The sequence below is a fragment of the Musca autumnalis genome, unplaced genomic scaffold, assembly GCF_047663935.1.
Source record: "Musca autumnalis isolate F117 unplaced genomic scaffold, ASM4766393v1 scaffold_5, whole genome shotgun sequence".
Taxonomy (NCBI): Eukaryota; Metazoa; Arthropoda; class Insecta; order Diptera; family Muscidae; genus Musca; species Musca autumnalis.
The window spans coordinates 59,546,385-59,559,670 of NW_027412088.1; the positions used below are offsets into that span (position 1 = coordinate 59,546,385).

A 13,286-nucleotide genomic window follows, 5' to 3' on the forward strand; every position below is an offset into this window, starting at 1 on the left:
TTTAAACTTTTTTTATGAAAAAAGATATATGCCAAAACAAATTCAGAACAATAATTATTCAAAATTTACAAATAAAAGAATTAATAAAAAATGGATTTTGATAATACAATCCTACATACTTTCAGTGAAGTTGATAAATATATAAATAACAAATCAATATCATTAATATGCATGAATATTCGGTCGCTTCGCAAAAATTTTACTGAATTTTTAGTTAGAATAAAAGACATAATAAATAAACTAGAAATAATAATTCTCACTGAAACCAACATAAGCGATGATGAAACTCAATTTTATCATATAAACGGCTACAATTCCGTCTATCTGAATAGAGAAAATAGAGGAGGAGGAATCGCAATTTATATAAAAGATCATATTCCGTTTGAAACCATAGACTTAAATACAAGATATACTGAATCCCTACAACTACAACTAACAATATATCCAAATAAAATAATCACAGTCATCTCATGTTATCGACCTCCAAGTCTTAATATTAAAAATTTTATTGAAGAGCTAAACGAATGCGTAAGTAAAATCAACAAAAAACAAGAATTGATATTAGTAGGCGATATGAACCTCGATATTAGCACAAATAATATGTCGGCAAAAAGATATTTGGATATGTGTGCAACAAATGGCCTCCAATGCCTTATAAACGGGATAACTAGAGAAGATAATCGAAGTGGAAGCAAAAGTTGCATTGACCACTTGTTTATGAGACACAACGAAAAACATAAAATAATTTCTGCCATAATCACCACTACAATATCAGACCACTATACCATATTTGGAAGTATCAAAACTGAGAACTCAAAAAGCAATACAGGCAATCAAACATCAATATATACTAAACTTAATAATAAAAAAGTTAGTAATCTGCTGAAAGAAATTGATTGGAATAATATCGTGAGAGAATCTAATGGATCAAATGATCTTTTTAATAAAATCGTTAAAACATTTTCTGAAATCTACGATAAATCAACAGAACCGAACAAAAGCAAAACAAAAAACCGAAGTGGACATCCCTGGCTTACCGAAGAACTAATAAATCGATGTAACATGCGAGATAATTTATATAAAAAATACCGAAAATCTAAAACTACAGCTAATGAAAGAATATACAAAATTTTTAACAATCAACTCAATAAGCAAATACTTTTGGCCAAAAACGAATATTACTACCGTAAATTTGTACAAAATAGAAGTGACATTCGCGAGACATGGAAAACCATATATGAGGTACTTGGAAAAAAGACCAATAGTGTGGATGAAACTCTGAAATTAAATTTTGTGAACCAAGACACTCTGTTAACAGCTGAAAACTTCGCGAAACAGTTCAAATTTAACGTCGAAAACATTGTGCACAACTGTAAAATTAAAACTTTGCCATATATTGAAACCCATATATCTAATTCAATGTTTTTGGAAAGCGCAAGTGTGGTAGAAGTGACAAACATCTTAAAGAACCTCAACATCAGAAAAAGCGCGGGTCTTGATGGCATTCGGCCCATAGACCTAAAGAATAATTCTGAGTTGTTGGCACCAGTGTTAACAGATATGATTAACAGAAGTTTGGTCGAAGCTACCATACCTGACAACTTAAAAACGTCCAAAATCCGACCCATATACAAAAATGGAACTAAATCTTCATACGGAAACTATAGGCCAATATCTATTCTGCCAGTTGTCGAAAAGGTGTTAGAAGAAATAGTCACAAGGAGACTGAATAGCTTTTTAACCAAATATGCCATAATAAATCAAAATCAATATGGCTTCCAAAAAGGAAAAAGCATAAACACACTGCTGGGACACTTTTCAAATGAAGTAAATAAGAATTTGTCGGAACATAAGCATTGCTTCCCTAGGGGGAGCCTGTAACCCCTATAGGGCGCGTCCCCAGGTGGCGGATAGGGGAATGCTTCCCAGATATGGGTGGTAGGACGGAAATCAAATACGTCCCGCGGACCAACAGGTAGCTGCGTCTGTCTTACAATAAGCGGCAGCAAACGGCGTCTGTACTCCATTGGAGCGGCTGAATATGTAGATGGAAAACTTTAAACCCTTCAGAAGGAAACGGGAAACCACTGAAGTAATTTTCCTTGAAAATCATACAAATGAATAACACATCGCAGAATGAATGGCCCTCAGTCTCCGGCGAAAGGAGGGTGCTAAGAATCCCCGGAGGTAAAACAAAACAAAAACTAAATATTGGAACATGGAATGTAAGAAGCCTATATGAAACTGGAAAACTCAACAATGCTGTATGTGAAATGAATAGATTAAACATGGACATACTTGGAGTCAGCGAAACTTGGTGGACAGACTCTGGTGATTTTAGATTTGAAAACACAAAAGTATACCACTCCGGAAACCTAAACGGTGTACATAGAAAAGGCGTGGGTATTATAATGAAGAATCATATAGCTAATTGCGAAGCTGGATATGTCCCAATGTCTGAAAGAACAATGTTGGTAAAAATAAATGGAAAACCAATAAACATGAATATAATTCAAGTCTATGCGCCCACATGTGATGGAAGTTCAGATGAAGTTGAACAATTTTACGACGAAATAGGAAAACTTTTGAAAATGACAAAACCCCACGAATTAACCATCATACAGGGTGATTTCAATGCCAAAGTTGGCAATGAACATGTAACTGGCGTCACAGGAAAGCATGGATTGGGGGAGAGAAACGAAAGGGGAAATAGACTTGTACAGTTCTGCCAAGAACACAACTTTGTAATATCAAATACACTATTTCAACTCCATCCAAGAAGATTATATACATGGAAATCCCCACGGGACCATATAAATAATGTGGTTCGTAATCAAATAGATTATATTCTGATTAACAGACGTTTTAGCTCCTGTATAACAAAATGCTCGACATATCCTGGAGCGGATATACCATCAGATCACAACCTTCTTATGGCAAATGTTCGGACAAAGCTGGCAACAATTAGACGTAAAAAGAATGTACCGAAACCCGATATCAATAAATTAAGCAATCCCATAATTAGACGAGCAGTTGCGGATACTATTAACTCCGACCTCAGAATAATCCAGCAAGATGGTATAGAAACGGTATGGAATGATGTTAAGGATATTATCAAAAATACTATGAGAAATACTTTAAAAAAGGATCCAGCCCCAAAATATGAAGAGTGGATGACTGATGAAATCAGAGAACTTCGATTAGAACGGAAAAAATTCAAAAACGTAAACTTTGAAAGATATTGGGAAGTCAATAAAGAAATAAGAATCGCAACGCGCATCGCTAAAAATGAACAAATCAAACGTAAATGTGAAGAAATTGAAGCCCTGCAAACACTCCACGACGACTTTAATTTGCACAAAAAGCTGAAAGAAACAGCCGGAATATACAGAAGAAAACCGCCAAATATACTCTTTGACGATAACAACCAACCCGTTTTTGAAATCTCAAAACAAAAGCAAGTATGGAAGGAATACATATCAAAATTGTTTACAGATCAGAACAGATCAGACTATAATCGCAATGAAAATTCCCTTGAAAGCGAAAATCCTATTACCAAAGAAGAAGTCGTCTATGCAATAAAAACCCTGAAGGACAGAAAAGCTGTGGGACCAGACGAAATTCCCGCTGAATTGCTCAAATTAATAGATGAAAATAATATACAACTGTTTGTGAAACTCTTCAACGATATATACGACACAGGACAATATCCACGAGATTGGCTGAAATCTACATTTGTTCCCATACCAAAGAAAGCAAACGCCAGGAATTGCAACGATTATAGAATAATTAGTCTAATGAGTCACGCCTTAAAAATTTTTTTACGTATTATTCACAAAAGAATATACACTAAATGTGAAGCAGCAATGGGAGAAACCCAATTTGGATTTAAGGAGGGAATGGGAACCAGGGAAGCACTGCTTGGTGTTCAAGTGCTCATCCAGAAGTGTCGCGATGTCCAAAAAGACATATTTATTTGTTTCGTGGACTACGAAAAGGCATTTGACACAGTTCGACACGACAAACTGGTTGAAATTTTAACATCAATAGGTATTGAACCCAAAGAACTAAGATGCATAAAAAATCTTTACTGGAACCAGACAGCATCAGTAGAAGTATCCGGTGAAACATCCGATGAAATAACAATATCCAAAGGTGTTCGACAGGGGTGTATACTCTCACCATTATTATTTAATATATATGCGGAACAGATTTTTCGAGAGTGTGTAGAAGGAAAGAGGATTGGAATAAAAATACATGGGCAATTCATTAACAATATACGATACGCTGATGACACCATGATAGTAGCGAGCTCTTTAGGTGGCCTCCAAAATCTCCTTAATTCTCTCAACGAAACAAGTAATTCGTACGGATTACATACTAATCTCAATAAGACAAAATTTATGATCATTAGTAAAAGTAACAATGTTTACGACTCCTCACTAAAAATCAGTGAATCAGAAATAGAGAGAGTAAAATCGTATAAATACTTGGGAGTGCAATTAAATGAGCAATGGGAGTCTTCTAAAGAAATAAGATGTCGGATAGAAATGGCGAGAGAAGCGTTTCTCAAGTACAGAAAAGTACTAAACAGCCACGACATCAATATTGAACTTAAAAAACGGTTTATCAAATGCTATGTATGGTCAGTTCTATTATACGGTGCTGAAACATGGACTGTAAAATCAGCAGACGAGAAGAAACTGGAAGCTTTTGAAATGTGGACATACCGACGTGTGCTCAAAATTCCATGGACCGATCGAGTGTCAACTACCGAAGTCTTAAGAAGAATTAATGAACAACGACAGTTAATGAAAACCATCAAAACCCGAAAATTTTCTTATTTGGGACATTTGATGAGGAACAATAAATATAAGATATTGCAGATAATTCTCAAATCCCAAGTTGAAGGAAGACGTTGTAGAGGTCGAAGAGAACTGTCCTGGCTAAAAAATATTCAAGACTGGACCGGATACCGTGATGAACTCAGTCTTCTTACAGCAGCTAAAAACAGACAACTATCGCTTTCCACATAAAATAAATATTTCCAATAAGAATGTAACAAAATGTATGATCGCTTAACATCCGAACAACGGATATGCAAATAAAGAAGAAGAAGAAGCATTGCTTAGCAATGTTTATTGACTTCAGCAAAGCATTCGACACATTATCTCATCATAAGCTACTTTGCATATTAGAAAAAAACGGAATAAGAGGTCGAAGTCTTCTGTGGTTTAAAAACTACCTTAATCACCGTACATATAAAGTTAAAATAGACAGCAGCACAAGTAGTGAACATAGCCTAGAGTATGGAGACCCTCAAGGTTCAAAACTTGGACCCATTCTCTTTATCATGTACACTAACCAGATGGTCAAAATTCTAAACGATAACAGCACTTTTTCATACGCGGATGATACAGCTATCTTAGTATCAGACACTTCAATAAGATCAGCAGAGCAGAGAATGCAAAGCGAAATGGACAAATTAACCAGATGGTGTCATGACAATGGACTTGTCATTAACGCAAACAAAACCAAATTAATGCACTTCAGAACAAAACACATGCCAAGCTCAAACATATCAATAATATTTCATAATTACGAATGTCTACACAAAAGTTCTACAAATAACAATCCTCAAATCGATATATGCACAACAAAAATAGAAGTGGTAGACACTTACAAATACCTTGGCATAACTTTAGACAGTCATTTCAAATTTAAAACGCACATCGATAACTTACGAAAGAAACTCAGAAAATCATCATACGCCATTTATCATCTGAGCAATTGCTCCCCATACCATTAGTGTTGGGCAATCTCGTTCATTGAGCGGATCGATCTTTTTCATTCCGTTCACCAAAAAGATCCGGGTCGTTTAGTTCGTTCGTTGGCTCTTTTTCGTTCAACAATACATTTGACTGTGTTATTTTCTTTTGAAGTCGTTCGTTCTTTGCTGCATATGACTCCGTCGTTCTTTTGAAAATGTTCGTTCACGAATGACACATTGTGTGCTAATGGGGGTGGTTTTGTTTCTGGATTTGATATGAAAGAACCAGATGAACGAATGATGCAAAAGAAAGATATGACCGAGATGTGCTGTTACTGAGCGAGAGTAGCTCTCTGAATCATTGTTTGTTTTGTGTGGAAATTTGTGCTGTTTGCGCTAACGCAGCGTTTGTTTAGAGTTTGACTGCAAAACCAATGCATTTGTTTATTTTTTTTTTTTTTTTTTTTTTTGCTTGCTTGTGTGTATGCAAAGCTAATGGTGGTGGTTTTGTTTTGTAAGCAGCAATGACTCGTCCAATGAACGATATAAAAGAATGAGCTGGATACGGATCCGTTCGTTCTTTTCACGGAATCGTTCCTTTGAACCGGTTCGTTCATGAACGACACAACTCTACATACCATGTCATACGACAAGCGTACTTTTCACTAGTTGAATCCTACCTAAGGCATGGAATAACAGCCTGGGGAAATTCAACACATTGCACAATTCTACAGTCCGCCCAAAATAATATATTGATAACACTCCAAAACAGCTTAAAAAAATTGGACTTATACCAACAACAAAATAATATAAACTCAAACCAACGTGATACAACGCGGGAAATTGAAAATCTTCACAAAACTTTACGTGTGTTAAATATCAAAAACCTATATAAATCAACAATAATTAATGAATTTTCTGGTGAAAATCGTTTACTGCAAGCCATCAATCACAACCAAAGCACGAGAAGAAAAACTGAAGGAAGATACAAGACTCCTGCATTTAAAAATGAGTACGGCAGAAGAGCCCTAACTGTCAGTCTTCCTACCACGCTGAATGAACTACCCCTGGATATTTTTAACACAACTAATAAAATCAAAAGAAAAAAACTGTTAAAAACATATTTATTGAATTCATAACTCTGTATTTATAAATTGATATAAATGTTATTTAATAAGCTAAAAACATATTTCTACAGCTGAACTTTAAAAAACTGTCATATGTAACCTGAATATAAATCACTTGTAATATTTTCCTGCAGACAAGCTTCACGCTTCGCGGGTCATATAAATTGTACATGATAATATATACCTAATAAAGATGAATTTAAAAAAAAAAAAAATTTGTCAAGAGCCTAATAATTGATATTGGCAGCAGAGCAAACCGTGTCATTCTGTGTTCATCTGGTATAGACTACAGCTCGACGGAACACTTCGAAGAGGCACTGATATCTCAACATATCTATTTTCTTATATCCATACTCATGATAAAATGTAATGGCATATGCTTGAGGCTGGTCAAGTTCTATAGCCCTATATAAAAATACGTTTCACATAATAATTGAAATATTTGAAAAATATTTATAAGTTTAATCAATTCGAATTTAGTTTTGGCTTATTTTAAAGATGTTTTTTTTTTTTTTTTTGTTTTGAATCGATAAAGTCAGTTGCACTTAATCCTGCAAACAGTTAACATTGTATTGAACTAAATTAAACGAAATGGAAGCTCTTAATACTGTCTACGATAAACATAAGAACATTTGGAAAGGTCCTAATTCATAATATTGAACATCACTCGATTGAGAAAATTATATTTCATCAAATGAAATTGAATCCAAACAAGTAAAATAGTATCCGTCGGCTTTGCCGAGAGAGATATACCCTCAGCCCTTGTGAATTGAAACACTTGTTGGACATTTGAACTTGCCGACAAAAATGTGGATTAGGATTGAAGTTCAAAAGTGTTGCGGAGGAGGTACTTAAAGGAATGGACCGACATACCGACCAACTCCCTATTTTGGGAGTCATCACTTTTCGACCACTAGTCATTTCAGTGGGTCATCGTATAACTTTTGGACCAGAGCGCCAGGAAGCATGAACTTGTCCACGCAAACAGCATCGGTATGCATTTCCAAAGTATTTTCGAACAGGCCCTAAATTGCACTTGTACACAAATGTTGTACTTTTGTTGGGAAGGTACCCGAGAGGACCGATATGGGCTTTTTAGAAGTTAAACTAAATTTGGACAAAATGTTAGGAGATCCAAAGTTTGGACCAAATTGGTTGCCCCGTTTAAGTGATATCGTGCATACCATCGAAGTGACATTTTTTAAATATTATGGGGAAGTACCGGAAGTTTGAATGTGTAAAGTATGGACCAAATCGGTCACTCCCTTCAAGAGTTATTGTGCGTAAAATTTTTTTCGAAAATTTTTGAACTTTTGTGGGGGAGTTACCTGAAGGAGTGGACCGATATAGCTTATCTTCGAACTTAAACTAAGTTTGGACAAAATATTAGGCCAAATTTTTGGAACAATTCGGCAGACCCGTTCGCTATTTATCATGCGCTCCAACCACTACACACTGTATCATAGGGGTTTTTGCAACTTGCAGGCTATTTTCTCAGAAACTTGCCCCTGATGAAACTTGTACAATCGTATGAGGGACAGTGAATACAAGTTGTTGCAACAAAAATTAAAGCGATTCGAGAACAGGTCCTAAACTCAACTTTTCAGAAATTTTGTGTAGGAAGTACCCGAAGGTGTGGACCGATAGAGTTCATATTGGAACCTCATCTATGCCCGGTAGAAATTTCACGATGTGCAAGGTATGGACCAAATCGGTTACTCCCTTCAAGAGTTATCGTGCGTACAAATTTTCATAACATTTTCGAACTTTTGTGGGGGAGGTATCTGAAGGAGTGGACCCATATGGCCCGTCATCGAACTCTCGAACCGTTCGAGAGTTATCGTTCGCACCAGCCAGCCAGACAGACAGATAGACGGACGGATATTGCTAAATCGACTCCAAATTGTCTGAAACGGATTTCGTCTGAAACCATTATTTGGAGGAGGCACATTTTGCTCCTATGAAAGTGTATATACCCTTGTTAGCATAAATGCTGAGGGTAAAATAAACAAGTAAGAAAAGCGTTAAGTTCGGTCGGACCGAACTTTTTATACCCTCCACCACAAATTTCAGCCATTTCGGTGGTTTAATGTGGCCACAACCTTCAAAATACCGAAATTCGGAAGGTACCGTTCTATGGGGGCTATATGATGGCGTGGACCTATACCTACAAATTTCTGGGGGAAAGTTTTATACGCCTAAAGATGACTAAATACCAAATTTCAGCCATTTCGGTGTGATAATGAGGCTAAAACGTTCAAAATATCGAAAATAGGGAGATATTGTATTATGGGGGCTATATCAACACGTGGACCTATATAAACATTTTATGGTAGAAATGTTTCTTAGCCCCTGGAAACACAAAATACAAAGTTACAACCGATTATTGGGTCAAATGGGTCTAATACATTCAAAATATATTAAAATGACGCGTACTTTATAAGGGGCCTTATGTGGGGGCTATACCAAAACGTGGACCTATATAGCCCAACTTTGGTAGGAATGTTTTCTGGCCTCTGGAGACACAAAATACCAAATTACAACCAATTCTGTGGTCAAATGGGTCTAATACATTCAAAATATATTAAAATGACGCGTACTTTATATGGGGCCTTATATGGGGGCTATACCAAAACGTGGACCTATATAACCCAACTTTGGTAGGAATATTTTTTGGCCTCTGGAGACACAAAGTACCAAATTACAAGCAATTCGGTGGTAAAATGGGCCAAATATCTTAAAAATTCCTTAAAACGACGACGCGTCACGCGTCATTTTGTATGGGGGCTTTACGAAAGCGTGGACCTACATAGCCCGCTTTCAATACCAAAAGTCCTACGTAAATATAACATATTTTCCCAAAATTTCATCAACCTACGTCAATCCGTTCGGACGCTAGAGTGATTTCCACAGACGGACAGACGGACGGACATGGCTATATCGATGTAGAATTGCACGCTGATCAAGAATATATATACTTTGTGGGGTCTACAATGTTTATTTCGAGTAGTTACAAACGTAGTGACAAACTTAATATACCCCCATCCTATGGTGGAGGGTATAAAAAACCTCCAGAGATTTTCTATTTCTACTTCTTGAGGTACTTTATAAACAATACACGACATTTTGAGGTGTTCTAGGACAACAGAAGAACTCCTGGGGTCTTCTATAACCAAAAGAAGACCTATAGAGGCCTTCTATTGACAACAGACGACCTCTTGACGTCTTCTATAGACAACAAGAGACCTCTTAAGGTCTTCTGTAAGCAACAGAAGACATTTTGAGGTCTTCTATCGACAACAGAAGTCCTCTTGAAGTCTTCTATCGACAACAGAAGTCCTCTTGAGGTCTTCTAACTACAATAAACAATATTTTAAAGTCTTTTATCGATAATAGAAGACCTTTTGAGGTCTTCAATGGACAACAGAAGACCTCTTGTGGTCTCCAATAAAAAACAGAAAACCTCTTGACGTCTTCTATCTACAATAGAAAACCTTTTGAGGTCTTTACAGATAATAGACAACAGAAGACCTCTTGTGGTCTTCTATAGACAACAGAAGACATTTTGAGGTCTTCTATCGACCTCTTTTGGTCTTCTATAGACAACAGAAAACCTTTCGACGTCTTCTATCGACAACAGCAGACCTCTTGAGGTCTTCTATAGCCAACAGAAAACCTCTTGACGTCTTCTATCTACAATAGAAAACCTTTTGAGGTCTTTACAGATAGTAGACAACAGAAGTCCTCTTGTGGTCTTCTATAGACAACAGAAAACCTCTTGACGTCTTCTATCTACAATAGAAAACCTTTTGAGGTCTTTACAGATAGTAGACAACAGAAGTCCCCTTGTGGTCTTCTATAAACAACAGAAAACCTCTTGACGTCCTCGATGGAAAACAAGAGATTTTTTAGGGTCTTTTATAAGCAACAGAAGATATTTTGAGATCTTCTATAGACAACAGAAGACTTTTGAGGTCTTCTATAGACAACAGAAGACGGCCTGAGGTATTTTATAGGCAATAGAATACCTCTTGGGATCTTCTGTAGACAACAGAATACCTCCTGAGGTCTTCTCACGACAACAGAAGACCCTCAGAGGTCTTCTATTGACAACAGAAAACCTCTTGAGGTCTTTTATCTACAATAGATGACCTTTTGAGGTCTTCAATCGACAATAGAAGACCATTTGGTGACTTCTATTGTCTGTAGAAGCCTGCATTGGAGACCTTCTATTCAATAGAAGCCTCCTATGTAGTCCTTCTGTTCAACGGAAGCCTCCATTTCTATAGAAGTCTCCAATGGAGGTCTTCTGTTCTGTAGAAGCCTCCTATGGAGGCCTTCTATTCTATAGAAGCCTCCTATGGAGGTCTTCTATTGTGTTGAAGCTTCCTATGGAAGCCTTCTATTCTTTAGAAGCTCCCTATGGTGGCCTCCTATTCTGCAGAAGCCTCCTATGGAGGACTTCTATTATGTAGAAGCCTCGGCCTTCTATTCTATAGAAGCCTCTTATGGAGGCCTTCTATTCTAAGGAAGCCTCTATTCTATAGAAGCCTCCTGTGGAAGCCTTCTTTTCTACAGAAGCCTCGTATGGTGGCCTTCTATTCTGTAGAGGCCTCCTATGGCGACCTTCTTTTCCACAGAAGTCTCCTATGGTGGCTTTCTATTCTATAAAAGATTTTTAAGTGGGCCTTAAATTCTACGGACACCTCCTATGGAGGCCTTCAATCCAACAAATAAAACCAGAACGAAATACAATTTCGGAAACCATTAATTATTATAATCGTATTTCTCCTTAACGGAACATAAGTTCTTATAAACTGCATTTAATCCGGTTGCACAAAGACTTCCCGATGGACCCTTTTTGTATACTGGTCGTTTCAAAACGTTATTTCGAGCATAATTACACGTTAAAATAATCGAAGTTTTTCCTTCATTTTCAGCAACAACAGCACCACAACCGACATGGGAATTCTGTTCATTGACTATGGTGGCAAAATGTGAAATAACCTTATCGCCGCCATCACCATGAAACTCATCCAAATCCTTTTGTTCTACGTTCTCTTCTTCTCGATACCAATCATTGACCAGTTTGTCCAACACCGATTCAAGATTGGGGTATTTACTCTGCGACCACCTGTACCAGCCTATATTTTGACCAGGATATTTAAATTCTTTGGTGGTGTGACAAAAATCGTGTTGTTTGTCACATCTCATGGCATTGAGTACGGCATATTCAGCCAATTCGGGATCCCATTGCATTGTGGCCATGCGGGAAGCCGACTCGCATTTGGTTTGATTGCCGGCAACTTTGTTGCGCACCACATTGTGGAGATGCAGCAAGTAATCCTGTTGCTCTGTGGTAAATTGTAACACTTTTGTTCCGGCAGAACATTGCGCAGAGAGGGTCTGAAAAGGGTAATGAAATCAAAATACGGCAAGGATGAAATTAGTTGGATTACTTACCAGATTATTGTGGCATGCAATATGCCGTTCTTGACCACAATTACGATTACAGGCATCCTTGAAGCGGAACGAATCAGCCAGTTTCCCATAAATTTTTCCAAAGCCAGCATGAGATGATAATAAACTTCGAACCTTCGTTAGGGCAATGGTCTTGTTGCTGGGTAAAAATATTGATCCTTTCCTGGATGTTCGTCGTGTACGATGGGATTTCACTTTATCCTTCAGCTTAAACCCACCATCGCCTCCGGCTAATTCCAATTTTTTTGTTAACTTATTACAACGAAATTTTAACAGAATTTCAGTATGACGATTTGTCCGAAAGTTTATTAATCCGTTTTTATGAGTGGCATTCTTGGCTGAACCAGCTGTCACACTGTTGCTCCAAACAACAGCCAACAATAAAATAAACAAAATGTTGTTATTCATTGCCTGTTATTCTGCCCTGACTATTGGCAAACGATAGCTGCTAGTGCCTCATAAGCAGTTTTTATTTTATTTTTATTCTATTTCTTATAGTCGAAGTTCTGTAGTTTTGCTTACTTAACAAATTTCATTATGGAATGAACAAAACAAATGTATGTGCAAAAATTTGTATTTTTTGTTCCTCTTTTCGCAGAAAACATTACAATGAGCAATGGGATGGATGTAAACGAAAAATATTTTACAAAACAAATTATTAACATCCTAGGTAAAATGTACAATAACAATTTAGGTCATGCTACTAAGTCAATGACTTATGAATTCTTCAACGCTTAGAGGAAATGATTAACAAGTCTAATGACATGTAGTCACTGATGGTGTAAATGAGTGTGCCCTTGGGGGATGCATAGCGTTCATGGCGTTGAAATAAATAAACAACCACTGCAAATGCAACGGATCGGGGGAGCACGTAATTTTCTGAGTGAATATGATGTCCCTAGAACTTC

General features: G+C 36.9%; 1 protein-coding gene across 1 annotated transcript; it reads right to left on the minus strand.

The window, feature by feature from the left end:
* Positions 1 to 11,650: 11,650 nt before the first annotated feature.
* On the minus strand, positions 11,651 to 12,874 carry LOC141405433 (venom allergen-1-like). The gene is made up of 2 exons (XM_073989733.1): positions 12,361 to 12,874; positions 11,651 to 12,303 (listed from the first exon to the last, which is right to left on the minus strand). The coding sequence occupies exons 1-2, from the start codon at positions 12,784 to 12,786 to the stop codon at positions 11,665 to 11,667; spliced, it is 1,065 nt and encodes a 354-aa protein (XP_073845834.1). The 5' UTR covers positions 12,787 to 12,874; the 3' UTR covers positions 11,651 to 11,664.
* Between the last annotated feature and the right edge of the window lie 412 nt (positions 12,875 to 13,286).